This window comes from Panthera leo, chromosome A3 (genome assembly GCF_018350215.1).
Source record: "Panthera leo isolate Ple1 chromosome A3, P.leo_Ple1_pat1.1, whole genome shotgun sequence".
In the NCBI taxonomy this organism is placed as follows: domain Eukaryota; kingdom Metazoa; phylum Chordata; class Mammalia; order Carnivora; family Felidae; genus Panthera; species Panthera leo.
Genome location: NC_056681.1, coordinates 28,912,000 through 28,927,486, shown reverse-complemented (window position 1 = coordinate 28,927,486; position 15,487 = coordinate 28,912,000). Strand labels below are relative to the sequence as shown.

General features: G+C 51.5%; 1 protein-coding gene across 6 annotated transcripts in view; it reads right to left on the bottom strand.

Moving 5' to 3' along the window:
* STK35 (serine/threonine kinase 35) overlaps positions 1–15,487 on the bottom strand; it is a 44,483-nt gene that overhangs the window by 20,675 nt on the left and 8,321 nt on the right. For 4 of the 6 annotated variants that reach the window (XR_006200517.1, XR_006200516.1, XR_006200518.1 and 1 more), the window contains exon 3: positions 8,911–9,660. Coding sequence is in view for 3 of the 6 variants with exons in the window: in XM_042931423.1 (XP_042787357.1) it covers positions 8,948–9,660 (713 nt within the window). In the remaining 3 variants the exon portion in view is untranslated. Of the gene's footprint in view, positions 1–8,588; positions 8,736–8,910; positions 9,661–15,487 lie in introns of those variants that run through there. The other 2 variants (XM_042931422.1, XM_042931424.1) reach the window with 1 other exon arrangement.

The window sequence follows — 15,487 nt, the reverse complement described above, 5'->3', positions numbered from 1 at the left end:
CTACCAGAACCGTATCCTCTCTCCTCGCCAGCTGGGTCCTGTACCCAACAAAGCCTCGGTAAAGCTAAGGCGAGTTTCTGGCAAGCCCTGAGCTGTGACCTGCTCGCTTATCACCTGGTTTACAAGGTGCCTCTGAATTTGCCTTCGGGAACTAGCTCAAGGTACCACCTCCTCCGGGAAGCACCCCCTCCACTCTCTCCAGGCTTCCTATAGCTCTCCGGAGCCACAGTGACCACAACTAAGCACCCGTGTCTCATCCGCGCTGCCACACGGGTCAACCGCCAGGGGGCAACACTGGAGGCCATACGATCGACACCAAATGTGACGTGGCCCCATTGAGAGGCACCAAATGAGGACATCCTCTGCTTTAGTCAAGATTTAATAAATGCACTGGAAGTTTTGTCGGGGAGAAACCCAACAACCACTGCCATTTTGCTTTGGGTCCAGAGCCTCAACTGCCCAGGCTACTTCCACTTTTACTTGGGACGGGTTTCCACCAGGATACCTGGCAGATGGAACGGGCAACAGGTTGCTTCGGGTCATGTCGGAGCCCCTTCCGCACACTGGTGCCACAGACGGTTCCGGCACTCCCTCAGCACAAGCGCCCTCCTGGCGGCCATCAGCGGCAGTGGGCTTCGGGTCTCCCACGGTCCAACCTTTGGCTAATTCTCACTTCTGCCTGCTCATGTGGCCTCTGCCTACCGCTCCCCGACCCCTGGTTAGGTGGGTGCCTCCCGTCTCCCAGCCTCGCCTCCCCTGCCCACGTTGGAGGCCGCGGCGGTGTGACACAGGAGGCATCCACACACAGGTGAGGTCACCCGAAGGGGCGGGTGGCGTCCAAGATCGGCTGTCAGACTGAACGCTGCCCACGGGCGGCACCGTGCACGAATGCCTTAGGGGTCGCCGGTGCGGTGCTGCTTGGAGAGGGACCCTGTCATCTGCCTGAAAACGTCAACCCATTGAAAGCCGCTTTTGAAGAGGCTGGAGGAAGCAGAATGGAGCAGTGAAACCTCCGGTCGGACACCCTGCTTTGAATCCTGGCTCTCAACACTTAGTAAAAGTGGTTCTCTGCTTCCTCAACTGCAGAAGGATGGCCGCCCGGGACAGGTACGCAGGTGCTATGGGCTGATTATATACAGCGTCCACTATAGAAAAGATGTGGAAAGTATTTAATTCAGAGGTGAGGACAAAGGACAAAACCTCTGCTCAACACCAGTCAGGGGCCCCTCAGAGCAGGTTTTGATAACCAGGGGCTATGATCATTGGTAGGAGTGCCTGTGTCCTGGAGTGGGGGGCAGGAAATGGGACTTGGAAGGACCCCAACCATCAGGCAGGCCCGCTTACAGCTGGATGATTACAAAAGCGATTTTGCTGTGCGCTGCCCAAAGGGATGCCGTCTGGGCTCAGAGGAGCCAAGGATGCCAGGGAGGAGCAGAATGTGAGGAACAACAGCCCTGGGGCAGGCCTGTCCCCTCACTGAGGCTTTGATGTCCTGAGGAGCTTCAAGGGACAGATTATCCCTGGGGGCCACCAGCCCCATTACATAACCCACAGCTCAGCTTAGCTTCCTCCCGTTGATACAGCTGGAGCCGGAGCAGGGATGGCGACAGCAGGGGCAGAAGCCAGCCCCTCCCAGGGAACTGTCTGGTCTCACAAACACCAGCCTTTGTGACCCGGGGGAGCCTCCAGAAAACATGAGTGGACGGACCAGGCCCTGCGGCCTCCCTGTAAGCCGGTACCCAGGGCTGCCAGGTCCTCACAGTGAAGGCTGAGCTTTAATTTCCAGGGGAAAGGAGAAGCGAACCTTCTGGATCTTTGCTCCCGACCCCTGCACTCTTACGCAGCCCCACAGTCCCGTGGAGTGCGAGTGGGGAGATTTCCATTTTACAGACGGGGACTCAAGAGAGGCTCAAGACTACAGATCTCCTTGGATCAAAGGATTGATAAACACCCACTCAAATCTATTCCCCTTCCAGTGAGCTCTCAATTTTAATGTTTTTATTTATTTTTGAGACAGAGAGAGACAGAGCATGAGCAGGGGAGGGGCAGAGAGAGAGAGAGGGAGACACAGACTCTGAAGCAGGCTCCAGGTCCTGAGCTGTCAGCACAGAGCCTGACGCGGGGCTCGAACTCCCAGACCGTGAGATCATGACCTGAGCTGAAGTCGGACGCTTAACCGACTGAGCCACCCAGGCGCCCCTGAGCTCTCAATTTTAAATAAGACCCCCACTCTTTAAGGATCTAGGTCATCTACTTAGGGCAAGGATGGCGTCTCCCTCCTCCCATCCTCTCTTTGGAAGGGTCAAGGTTCCACCAGAGACTAAGTGGGATGAGCCTCTGGGGTGGGAGGAATCAAACGGACTCCAGTCCCCTCAGCAGCTAAGGCTTCACGGACAAAGTGTCCTTCTTATCCCTCTTTGGGCTACCTCGCTGTTCACCAGCACGCAGTGCTTTCCTGGAGAAGAAACTAGCTCCCAACTAGAAACCTACTAGGTGCTCCTGGAGTACCCATATTACTCGTCTCAGCCTTCACTTGGTGCTCAACCGTTTGCCGAACACAATTACAAAGACCCATGATTTCAGGGCGCCTAGGTGGCTCAGCTGGTTAAGCATCCGGCTTCGGCTCAGGTCACGATCTCGCTGTTTGTGAGTTTGAGCCCCGTGTCGGGCTCTGTGCCGACAGCTCAGAGCCTGGAGCCTGCTTCCGATTCTGTGTCTCCCTCTCTCTCTGCCCCTCCCCCACTTGCATTGTCTCTCTCTCTCAAAAATAAACATTAAAATAAAGAAAAATGCAAAGACCCATGCTTTCCATAGATGATTCAATGAGGCAATACCCCATATCGGCTGACACCAGGGACTTAGACCTGGGTTTAAGTCTAGACTCAGCTCCAGACCAGCGGTGACCTTTGGGAAGTTACATGAAAAGAAATAAATGAAATAATGGTCAAAAACACTTGGCCCACGGACGGCCAGTGACTACCCCCATCCTGGCCACCTTCGGAACTGTCGCCCTCCTTCAAAACCTACCCCCTTAACCTTAACCTCACATGCACAGGGTCTCCAGGTGGGGGTCCCATGGCCCGGAAGCTCAGTTTCATGTGTCTGCTTCCCACAGGGCCTGCAGTCCTGTGAGGGAAGGGCAGGGCTTATGTGCTCCTGGATTCACAGCTGGGGCAGGAAGTCACCCTCAACTGAGAGGGGACCCAAATGCCTATTTGTCCCAGGTTCCCAATTTCCCCCTGACAACCTGTGTTTTAATTTACCCTCCAGGGATCCTGTTTTGGAAATTCAGCTGTTTAAAACGAACCACGTTAAGCATTTCTTTCCCATCTTTTAGTCTCCAGCATCACCGTTGATTAACTGGACACTCGGAATGGGATACAATTTGGGTAGGATTCTGCCAAAAGCAAACAAATGATCTGAATAGATTTCTATAGCTCCGATGCGAACGAACATGCTGTTGCCTGTTGGATGATCTGAAAAAGGTTGGGAATCTGCAGAAGACCGTGAGGGGCCCCGCCAGAGGTTGGGGGACCGTCCTCTCAAATCTCACAAAACAAGAAAAATCTGAAGCCCGGGTCAAGGGGTCAACTCAGGTCATCCAGCATGCGAGCCCAGAGCCACGTCTTTGGACCACAGGCCAAGGATAAATATATCCTTTATTACTTCAACAATAACTTAAGCCGGATTCTTTTTTCTCCGATGTTAGGCAGCTACCAAGATCACATATGGAACAAAGAGTATTTTCTATGACCCTTCAGGTCACAGCAACATCTGATTTCCTTCAGCAGGCCTGAGCCACCCGCTCCAAGTAAATGTCACTCAAGGGCCCTGGCTTCGTCCGGCCCTAGTAACCGAGGCTTGTATAGGAGACAGCAAACTTGGACACGAATGTGGATTCCCTCGGCTTACAGCACCCTCCCTGGTAACATGGGCGGTGGCACGCAGAACACCAGTCTGGCTTACCCACTTTGGGTAAAGGTTTGTGGCCGGCTGGGAGGAAACATTAGGAATTATTAAACATCTTTAAAAAATGACAAATAAGGGAGCGATAAGACCCACCATTGAGTAATCTTTAAAAATAGAGAAGTTTTCTAGAACAAGCAATTGGACAGAGTTGCCTCTGAGCCCAGCTTTGTTTAAAAAAAAAAAAAAAAAAAAAAAAAAAGCAATCTGGTAATCCTCTGAGGCAAGGCTACTAAAAACCATGGTCTTCGGACAGGAACAGAAGACAATACTTTCGCCTCGAGCCAAAGTGTGTATCTAAAATTTAGCATTGCACTTACATAGTTTACACAGGGCACTTGCACAACCTCTTGTGATTCCAGCCACCTCAACAAGAAATATCTATCTCATTTTACGGACAGTAAAACCTCAATAAGATAATTATGATCTACCCCATTTAATGGAGGATAAAATCCAGAGAGGTAAAATAACTTGCCCGAGGTCCCACAGCCAGGCAACCACGAAAACGGAACCACTTGGTCCCGGACGGTCCACCAGGCTCTTTTCAGAGGAGCCCTGTGTTGTCAACCCCAAGTGCATGCGTTCAGTGCTGCAGAGAGCTAAAGCCAGGGGGACCCTGACTTGGACATTACTCTGAAATCTACAACCCCAGATTACGGAGGCGGTTCTCCATCATGCCGGTACCGGGGACAAGAGTGTTGCCTACACGTGGTGGGAGTTTGAGCCACGACAACAGGTCTAATGGGAAAGCTGGCAAGGACTAAGGACACACGAGTTCCCTGTCTTCATTTGGGACCTTGAATAATTCCTTCTTTCTAGGTCTCCAGCTGCCCTCCACACAAAATTCCTCAGGGAGAGACATCTACACCCCCGGTTCTCCAAAGTGTGGTCTGGAGCGCGGGACTCCATGAAGCCAAACCTTTTCTTTTCATAGTAACACCGAGACACGTTTGCCTTTTTACTTTCCTCCTCTCTTGCATGTACCGTGGAGTTTTCTGGAGGTTATGTGAGGAGGGACGTGGCACCAGGTTAAACATCAGAAGCAGACAGGAGAACCCAGCTGACTGTTAAGGCAGATGGTAAAAAGACTTGCAAGAATAGATAGAAAGCACGGCCACTCTACTAAATTTTTTTTTGAAAATATTTTTCATAAACTATGATGCTTACATTAAAGTGTAGCTGATTTTTATTCATTTGAAAAGAACATTTAAAACGCTTCTCACTTTTAATTGTTAATTCTGCCAGTATCCACAGATAGAACCCAAACCAGGACCTCTTTGGAGTCCTCAATTTCATGAGTGTAACCGAGCCTTTAAACCAAAAACTTGGAGAATCAATGGTCTCTTCTTTCACTGTCTCCAACTCCTCTCCTTTCATTTCCTCTCAAACCCACCCTCATCAGGGGTTCTCCCCATTATGTGCCACCAAAATTGCTGGTGAGCGCTAATGTCTTTCTTCCTGATCGCTGAAGCCCAAGGTCAATCCTCGGTCCGCCTCTCCCTCAACCCGCCTCTCCCTCAACCCACCGCCACAAGGACCACAGCTGATTACTTCCCCCTCCTGATGGCTCATCTTCATCCGGCTTCCAGGACACCAGACCCAGGTCTCCTCTCTCTCTGGCTCCTTTCCTTCTCCCCAACCTCACTGTGGGATGGCCCAGAGCTCGGTCCCTCTTGGAAATCACTATGCCCGCTGCGGTGCCTTGGCAATCTCTAAATTTGTTATCTCTAGACCAGATCTCACCCCTGAACCCCAGACTCCTCTAGCTACCTGTCCCACCTCTGTGCCTGGATTCCACTTAGGCATTCCAAACTTTCACACGACAGCAAAGCCTAACTTTCTCCAGCCAAACCTCTTCCTCTCGATGCCCCTCCCATCTCATTTGGTGGCAACTCCATCCTTCCAAAGGCTTCCAAGGCCAGAAACCTCTAAGTCATCCTGGATCCCTTTCTCTTGTACCATTCGCTCCAGCAGGAAATTGTTGGCTGACTCCAAAACTCATCCCCAATCCAATCTCCCCTCCCTGGCTCCATGGTTCCAAGAAGGACATACCCAGGACTTCCCATCTTACCCAGGCACAAAACCCCAAATCCTTACAACGGCCTCCAAGGCCTACCCTAGTTGACTCCCAGTCACCTTTCTTGCTTCTTTTCGTACATTCCCTTCCCTGTTCTGTCCAGCTTCTGAGCCTTTATACTGACTGCTCCCTGTCTGGGATGCTTCCTCCCCCTCCCCCCCCCCCCCCCCGAAATCCTCATGACTCACTCCCCCTCCACTCCTAACCTTTACTCAAATGTCACTGTCTCGAGAGACCCACCCCGATCTCTTCCACTGAAAAGTACACCTCTACCCTCCACCTCTCAGTAGTCTGATGTCCCTTGTCCTGCTCTAAGGCCCCCAGAGTACTGAGTATTTTCGAACATATTACTTATAAGTCCATCTCCCCAACAGAATATAAGCTCCACGACTGCCGAGAATATATGTCTAGTTTATCTACTGACGTATCTTTTGTGCCAAAGAGTCCTGGGCAAATAGTTTCCCAACAGTATGTTGAATATGTGGAATTAGCTTCTCCGTCTATAAAACTTAAGTGGGGAGCAGGGGGAGGCTGCACAATAGTTCATCCCAACTCAAGCCTCTGATCCCTGAACTGGCCAGATACAGCTCACAACTATTGTCCTCACTAGCAGTCAGAGCCTGGGGCACTTTGCAGGGCTACACGCCCCATCTTATCTTATGTCAAGGTCATCTATTTCTCCTACCTGAAGGAATCACCCCTATAGGAGCTAAAACTGTGCCCTGCAAAATAGCACAAATCCCAACCGTGGCTGTGCAAATGGAGCCCCGATCTCAATCAGTTGCGACAACCCCACGATTCTAACCCACATTCAGGTCTCTCTTCCAATGACAACCGTCATCTTACTCCAGGGCAAACTTGAATTCTAAGAGGTCTTTTATAAGCGGAAGGGAGGAGATGTGACGGCGTGAAATACGACGAAACCTGGTCTAGCCAACCCTTTCTGGGCTCTGACCCGGCACTGTCTCCTACTGAGCTTTAGGGAGCACTCTTTCTCGGTGGGCAGTGGGGACGAACTGGCCTGGCATCTGGAAAGTGCTCAGGGGTTTTGGAAAGGATTGACCTGGTGACTCAATCCAGAAGTTCACGGAGAACACTACAGATGTGACCAGGCTCAACTCGGCACTCACCGCCACCAACTAGCACTCTGAGGGTGATGAAGGGGAAGGAAGGGACTAAGAACCAAGCCGGGTGACCAACGGCTCTGTGCCCAATGTGACCCCTGGGATTAGCACCACCCCTCATCGCCTCATCTCAAGGATTCAGCGAATTTAAGAGGAGCTCGTTTCCAACCTGCCCTCGTAAGAAAAAGAAGGTAGGAGGGAGGGAGAAACACACCTGCAACTTAAATTAGGACGGTGGAGAAATGACTCAACCCCCTGCAGAGTCGCAAAGGTGAACCAAAATGCTACTGTGCCCCCTGGCGTATCTGGCGGTCGACGTTCTTTTCCCTTCCCACAAAAGTAGGCTGGACGATGTGAGCTTAATTCACATCTGACCAAAGGAGCCCCTTGTGCTTCCACATCCGGCCAGCTGTCCTGCCAACCGCCTGCCCTGAAGACCCAGGCACCGTTCCATCCTCACGGCTACTCAATTTCAGGTTCACCGACATCCCTCATGGTGGGAATAAACTAATTGGTCCGTCTGGTCTCCCAGGCTCCAGTTCAACTCAACTCGCACGTGCCGGAAGTTCTTAATTGCTGCACTGCTCTGCTCCGCGGGTGGCTCCCAGATGCCTACTAAGTCAAGGTCAAATTCCAGGGTCCCTGGTGCCACCTGATTTCTGATTTCATTTCCCTCGCTCACACCTCAGCCTCTGGTCCAGGTGAACTCCCACTGCCACGGCTGGTACCCTGGGATTTGCCACCTCAGCTCCGTCTGCTCTCCTGGCAGGTCACAGTCTCTCTGGTTACCACCGGTCTGCTGTCTCCGCGACCCCAAACCAGGGGAGGTACTCAAAGGCGCTAGGCTGCCTGTCTTCAGGTCCTCTGCAGAGGCTAGTCCTTTTCCCTGCAATGCTCCCCTGACCCCCAATTCCCCAACTCCCCTAAAAGGCTCATTTCCCTTCCTATCAGTTCTCCTTTGTGGTAAAGCAACTATGGTAAGTACCGATCAATGTTTCTCTCCCCAGCTAAGCTGCAGAATTCATGGGGATGGGGCCATTTTCTGAATTTGCTGACCACTGCTACCCCAGGGCCCAGCACAGCACTCAAACGAAAGCCCGAATCAATCTCCTTAAATAAGCAAAGACTTCCACATAAGACTATTCACTCGCACGTCATTTACAGTTATCTAAAATGGAGAAAACCCATCAGATGCCTAAAGCAGGGGAAAGGTTACGTTATGGCACATGTAACGGAATGCCAATGTTGGAAAACTGTACTTTCAAAGGATCACATGGGGAAATGCTCAGATTAGCGCCGAAAGGGCAGGAAACAAAGCGGTGCCTAAATATAGCACGCTCTAAACCGTGCAGAATTGCACGTGTGACCAGGAGGGATACCATCAGGGGTAGCGTGTATTCTCTGAAAAAAACTGTCCGTACCTCTTTTGCACATTTATTGATCAATGGATGAGGAAAAGGGATTTCTAAAAACCTCGAGACTCCGCTCAAATGCAATGTCCACTCGGAAAACCTCGCTAGACTTTCAGCCTCTTTCTTCCTCCACCCCACAGATCTCCTCCTCGTGACCTGTGGGGGGGTGGGGGCAGTGGGGGGGGGGGGTGTCTCTGATCACAAGCACTTTGTGGTTTTTAACCCTACAATCTGCCCCCCCCCCCCCCAACGCCACAGGGCTCCCTCAAGGGCCCAGGATGAAGGATCCAGTCCAGGAAGTGTGCATGCAGAGCAAAAAGAGTACACTCACCTAGTTTAAAAACACTCAAGATGCTTTGCCCTGAATTTTAAGCAGCACATGTGACCTGGTCCATTCTGGTTTCAAGTTCAAAGGCATCAGGCCGGTCCTGTGGGTTAGCAGCTAACATATCTTTCAAGAGCTGCTTGATCCCCTCAGACATGGAAGTCCTGCGTTTCTGGGGGATGTGCAACTCCATCTTTGGGTTTTCTAGCAGCGCCTCGCCAACAGGGACGATTTCGGTCCCCTGTTTGATATAGGTCCCCAGGAGCTCCTTCTTGGTCTCAGAGTCAATAAAAGTGATTCTTTCTATCATTGCCCAGATGATAATGCCCAGGGCAAAGATGTCGGCCTTGGCTGTGTAGTGTCCCTCCCAGACTTCGGGGGCCATGTAGAAGTCTGAGCCGCAGGCTGAGGACAGCCAGTATTTATTCACATTCACATTTTTGTTGTCTTGATGGCCCTCTTTTCCTCGGGGGGCTAACCCAGCACAGACCTTGCTTAGTCCAAAGTCTGCCACCTTGAGGATGGGGGTGCCAGACCGCTCCGTGATGAGGATGTTGTCTGGCTTTAGGTCCCTGTGCACGATGTGGTTTTTGTGCAGGAAGGCAATGGCGCTCGTGAGCTGTAGCATGAAGCTTTTGTTGGTAGCTGGGTCCGGCCTCCGGGACAGGACGTACTGATTCAGGTCTCCACCTTCACAGAACTCCATGACAAACCAGAGATAGCAGGGCTCCTCAGCGTAACCCAGGATCCTTTCTCCTAAATCAAAGAAGACCGGAAAGAACTTGAGTGCCATGGACACATTCGCGTCACCGGTAAGGCGACAGGCACGCGGCTCAGTAAGGGAAGAGTGACACTGGTGACAACGCTCCGGTCCAAGCGGACCCGCCAAACTGGCACTGAGCCAACACCGCACAAGCAGGCCCATCTCTAAGCACGCAGGAGGAAATCAGGGTCAACAAGGTAGGAGCGGCACGGGCTACAGGGGCGGGTGTTAGACACCTGGCTCTGGAATCACCCGGCGCCTGGGTACCAAGGGGCTTACTACTGGCTGGTTGGATGAATAACCAGGAGGCAACTGCCCTCGGTCCACTTGTCCAAGTTTGCTTCCGCTGCTTCACCTGTAAACGGCCACATGTAATCACTCGCAGAATACCTATACCGGCACCTGCCATTCAATTCGGTATTTACCACCGCCCAGGAGGTGGGAGGAAATAGCCCCATCTTACAAGATGAAGCATCTGAGGCTCACAGAGACTTAAGAGTCCAGGGACTCAAATGCGTGATTAGGAAGCCACGGTATCTCATTACCGTGCCTCCAGACAGCGGCACGCCCCCACAGCTTGCGGGGCTGCGGGCTAGACAAGGGCAAGTGTGCACGGAGGCCATCAACGGTCTGCTCATCCACTCCAAGCGAAGGACCTTTCCCCCCACCCCGCTCTCCTATAACCGGTGAGTCTCTTGTCAATGCACTTAGAATGGCACCACGATTTCATTTCAGAGGCATACTCCAACCAGAGTTTCCTGCTCACCCACATCTGCCCAGCACAAGCTAGTTATAGAACAGGCCCCTGTCTCCATAAAGTTTAGCTTCAGGGAGATAACAGGTATCTAGAACGGCAAGCATCTTAAGCATCTGCATCGAGGTCAGCTTTTACGAACAGGGAAGGGTGGGTGGGAGTTGCCAGATCTGGGAGTCAGGAGGGAGGCGGAAGACTGGAGTTACACCTAAAGGACAGGCAGATCAGTGGGGATAAGCAAGAGAATTCTAGGCTGCGAGACGGGATGGATAATGGAACACAGGAACAAACGGACCAGAGGTGTAAACAGGAAGTCTGGAGGAACAGTGGGGTCCAAAGTAGACGTAGGGGTTAGAATCAAACTGTGTCGGCCGGAAACTCCGGCTCTGCCTTTCCAGAAGTCTTTCCTTTGGACCCAAAGAAACTCCAGGAAAGTTGGTGATTGGCATCTACCAACAAATCCCAATGTTCTTTATAAAGCAATAAATGGCACATGGGAGTCCTTTGGTGGAAGTTACTTGAGGACTGGAACTGCCCCCAGAGTCTAAAGAGGCAGATGGCTTATGTTGCTGATGAAAAGGCTGGGCCCACCGGGGGTGGGCATATGGGTCATTCATGATTGAGCCAATGCCCGAAGATAGTCCTCAGATCCCTACCAGTGTCCCCATTCCCCCGGAAAGCAAGAGTCACACCTCTTCATGCAGCCTCCACCAAGGCAGAGTCCTCCAGAAGCTGCCACTCTGGGAGCTCTAGGGTGAGGCAAGACCGATAGATGAACAAGGCAAAAGCTCTAGGTTTTTGACCACGATCTGTCAGACCACACTTCCCCTGTAATTATATAATTTGTTTAGATTACTCACAATCAAAGCAATACAGGTAGAACCAGTTTAGGGCAGATGGGTGTTGTTGTTGTTATTATTTTTTTTAATTAGCTTGTTCCCACCTCCTCATCCTCTTTCTAGGTCACTGGCTCTGGTGGGCTGAGGTTCTTTATCTGAAAACACTGCAAGATGATGCAGTGATCTGAAGCCCAAATCAATCCAGGCTCCAGAGTAAAGACTCATAAAAAGGAGGGCAAGAAAGGTTTACTGGTGGTACAGCCAGAAAGGAAGCGATTAAAAAGCCATCAAATTCCCTCGGCAAGGGCGACCATCAGAAAACAGTGAAACTTTTTCACTGAAAGTGGGGAAATAGAGGGTGGGGAATGGTGATTACTTTATATACAAAGTTGGTAACCACGGAAACTAAAGGCAAAAGAAAACAAGTCGGCAAAACAGACTACACTGTAGGTCCAGGTTGGAAGAACCCGGTGGGGGGGAGAAGGGTACATAAGTGCCCTAAGCAGGGAATGGGGGGGTAGGGGAAGGGGGTAGATGGGCCCCAGGACTGAAGAGCTAGCACTGGGGGAATGATCCAAGCCCAGAAGGTGCTACAGGGGGGCTGCTGGATGAGAGGTCAGGACGAAGCAGTCTCAGAATCAGACACAGACGGCATCAGCGAGCATGACAGAATGGAAAACTGGGGAAGGCGGCTACTTGTCCCAGACGCAAGAAGCCATTTCCCTGCACAGGCACGGGGCCGTGGGCTCCTTTCGTAAGAAAACCACAGCATGTGTTTTCACGCAGGAATCCCCAGGTACCTACTCATAAACATAAGACAGGCATGTGAGAATTCCAGTCCTTTCCTCCGGGAAGACTGCCTATCTGAGCCCCTACCTACCTCACAGCAAGAGGGAGGAGGGAGGGCACAGGGCACTTGATGCATTTTTGTGGAGATGCAAGGCCGGGCAAAGAAATGGGAAGGGTTAGGAGGGGAGACTTAGAAGATGAGGAGTCTGGTTTAGACACCAGCTCTGCCCACTGGTTAACTAGGTGGTTCATTAGTTCAATGGAAAATAAGGAGGGCCAGAGATACCATGGAAAGATGGCTAGAACCGTGGGCAAAGGTTGGGAGAGATGGCCGAACCCCTCTGAGCCTCTGCCTCGTCTGCCAAACGAGAGGGACACCTACACCACATATTCCTGGGAGTTAAGTCTCAGGCAAAAAATACACTTCGCAGAGCCTAAGATACTTTGGGGAAAGGACATCCTAACCATCAGTAACATCCCTCCTGGGCCTCAGCCAAGTCCGAGGAAGCCACCGATTCCAACAACCCCGGTGCTGTAGGCCAGAGTGAAGCTCCCACATGTTAGGACCCTAGAATCAGAAAATGAAAAGTGGAAGATTCTGTCGTGTTGCTCAGGTTCTTACGAGCCAAACCCATGTTCTAGCCAGACCAGACGGTTTTGAGGTGCTCTCTCCCTATAAGACCTCCCCTCTTCCCAGGTCTCTGCAGGTGCATCTGAATGCGTACCTTTGGGTCCTGCCTGAATGCCAACCGACTGGATGCCTGCCTGATCCCCCAGTAACTTCCTTCTTCCCACCGGCCACCGCCCTAGCCTTGTAATTTACCAGCCCTAGCCTTGTAATTTACCAAGGTGACTGCACACCGGGAAGGAAAAAGGCTCAAACCTCCAGGGATTACCAAGCACGGATTCCCGGAGACACATTGCTGGGGTCCACCAGTCAGCAGGGGGCTCATGAAGGTCAGGTGATCCAAGGGAGCTTCGGCGCCCGTCCATCTCCCGGCGGGCCCAGCGGTCACCAAGGCACCCCATGCTTATCACCAATTTCAAGATGTATAAGTGGAATACACATGTGCCATCTAGCAGAAACCCCACGTGAAGCTTACAGCTCTTTGAATGGATAGAAACGAAAGTAAATTTTATAATTCCTTTGGTGCAGCCTGACAGTTCTGTAAGGTGAGGAGTTAAAAATTTAGCTTCCCCAAGGCGGGAGAAAAGACTGGTACCTGGAAATGTTCAGGATTTGGGAGAGGCCACTGGCCTCTGGGTCCCAGGCACCATTTAAACGTCAACGTGGGAGCGGTCTCATCTCTCCGACACTGTTTTATAAGGTGGGGAAACTAAGAGGAAGGTTAAGTAACTTGCCCAAGATCCCCGAAATGACTGGTTGGGTAAGATGTGAACCTCCATTGCCAACTCCTTCCACCACCCAAGGCTGTCGCCTGGGTCCCAAGAAATGCAGCTTGATTAAAGCGAGACAGGCCCACTTTCAGGATAGTTTGATTACCTTCCCCTCAAGGCCAACAGCCAGGAGACCACAACATAAACTCTACGTCAAAACGTATGCTAAGCCACAGCTCACGGGTGAGAAAATGGGAGGGGAAAAAAAAGTCAAGCAGGTGTCTACTATCTCATTACTCAGGGGAATAGGTACTGTTGGCCTCTCCCAACAAAAATGGGGCCTGCTTTGTTCAGAGACTTGAGGCCAGTAGGCTCAGCATAAGGATAAGTCAGCGTGAGCTTTGGGACAGCAGCAACCTTCCAGAAAGGGACACAAAATCCCCAGGGATTTAGAAGCCTCTACCCAAAGCTGCCTCCAGAAGTTGGATCTCCTTGCTCTAGTCCATTCCATTTAAACATTTCCTGGGCACACACTGCTGGTCAGACACCGGCCCTGAGATAACCAGTGGTCTCTGCCCTCGCAAGGGATTCTGGTCTTTCGATGCAGAATGACCAACCGCAGCTAAGAGAGCAAGGAATAGGCCACAGTTGTGCCCGAGGAAGCGGGAAGGGTGGTTAGGAGAGAAGAAAGGCAGGCTGCAATCACTCAAGAGCGACCCCTGAGCTGGGTCTCCAAGGATGCAGAATGAACACACCGCACAGGGCGGGTGTGAGCTTGCAGCGAGGGACCCAAGTAATCTGGGGGTCAACGCAGAAAACGGAGGAGGAGGTGGGCAGCAATGAGGCTGGGAAGGATGCCTGAGTTGGGTCAGAAGAACCGGTGTCTGGCCGACTGAAGGATTTGAACTTCGGCTCTAAGAAACAGGCAGTAAAGGGGGGGCGTCTGGGTGGCTCAGTCGGTCGGGCGACTGACTTTGGCTCAGGTCATGATCTCGCAGTCTGTGAGTTCGAGCCCCGCGTCGGGCTCTGTGCTGACAGCTCGGAGCCCAGAGCCTGCTTCGGATTCTGTGTCTCCCTTTCTCTCTGCCCCTCCCCTGCTCATGCTCTGTCTCAAAAATAAATAAAAACATAAAAAAAAAAAAAAAAAAAAAAAGAAACGGGCCATAAAAGTTGTTGGCATATTTTAGAAGGATATACTGCTTCCTGAATCTTAAGTCACTGATTTGGAGACATACCGTTTACGTTAAGACGTACAGGCTGCTGACAACCCTACCACACGCGACTGTTGAAGCTGGGTTCTGACCGCCAAGATGGCAGGGGAGGGGAGAGAAGGGCACAGAGGGGGAGAGGGGGAGAGGGGGAGAGGGGGAGAGGGGGAGGTCTCGGGAGGTTTAGAATCAACAGAACTTAGGAACATCACCCATCCTCCGTGATGGAAAGGAAGAACTGAGAGAGAGCTCTGGCCAACCCTCTTCTTACTCCGAACCCCTATCTACTTAGACCATAACTGTATCCCCATTTCCGGGTGAGGACACTAAGGCTCACGATTACATTACTTGCCTGTGGTCTCACAGCTAGTAAGAGGCAGGGCCCAGTCTCTACAGCCTGGATTCCTTTTTAAGTTTAGTTTTGAGGGAGAGAGAAAGACAGAGTACGCGTGGGGGAGGGGCAGAGAGAGAAAGAGAGAGAGAGAGGGAGAGACAGACAGACAGACAGACAGACACAGAATCCGAAGCAGGCTCCGGGGCCCGAGCTGAATGGAACCCCTAGACGTTCTACACCCCCTGTGACGCAAGGTCCCTGTTAAGTTCAGGAACGTATGCCCCCAAGGAGTTTAACGTTCACCAAGTCCCCAGTGTTGATAGACCAACCACGCAATTTTCAGCGGAGCACTAATTAGGATTTTGACAAGTCTTCAAGATGCTCCATCCATGCGACATAAAAAAATCTCACTCTAGGAATTTATTCTAAGAATACCAAAAAGACAAAAAAAAAAAAAATCCTACGGCCGACAGCAACAAGAAGGGCACAGCAAGCGCCCAAAGCACCAGAACTGGTATTTGATACAACAAAGTAAAAGTGAAGGACCGGATGGGGCGC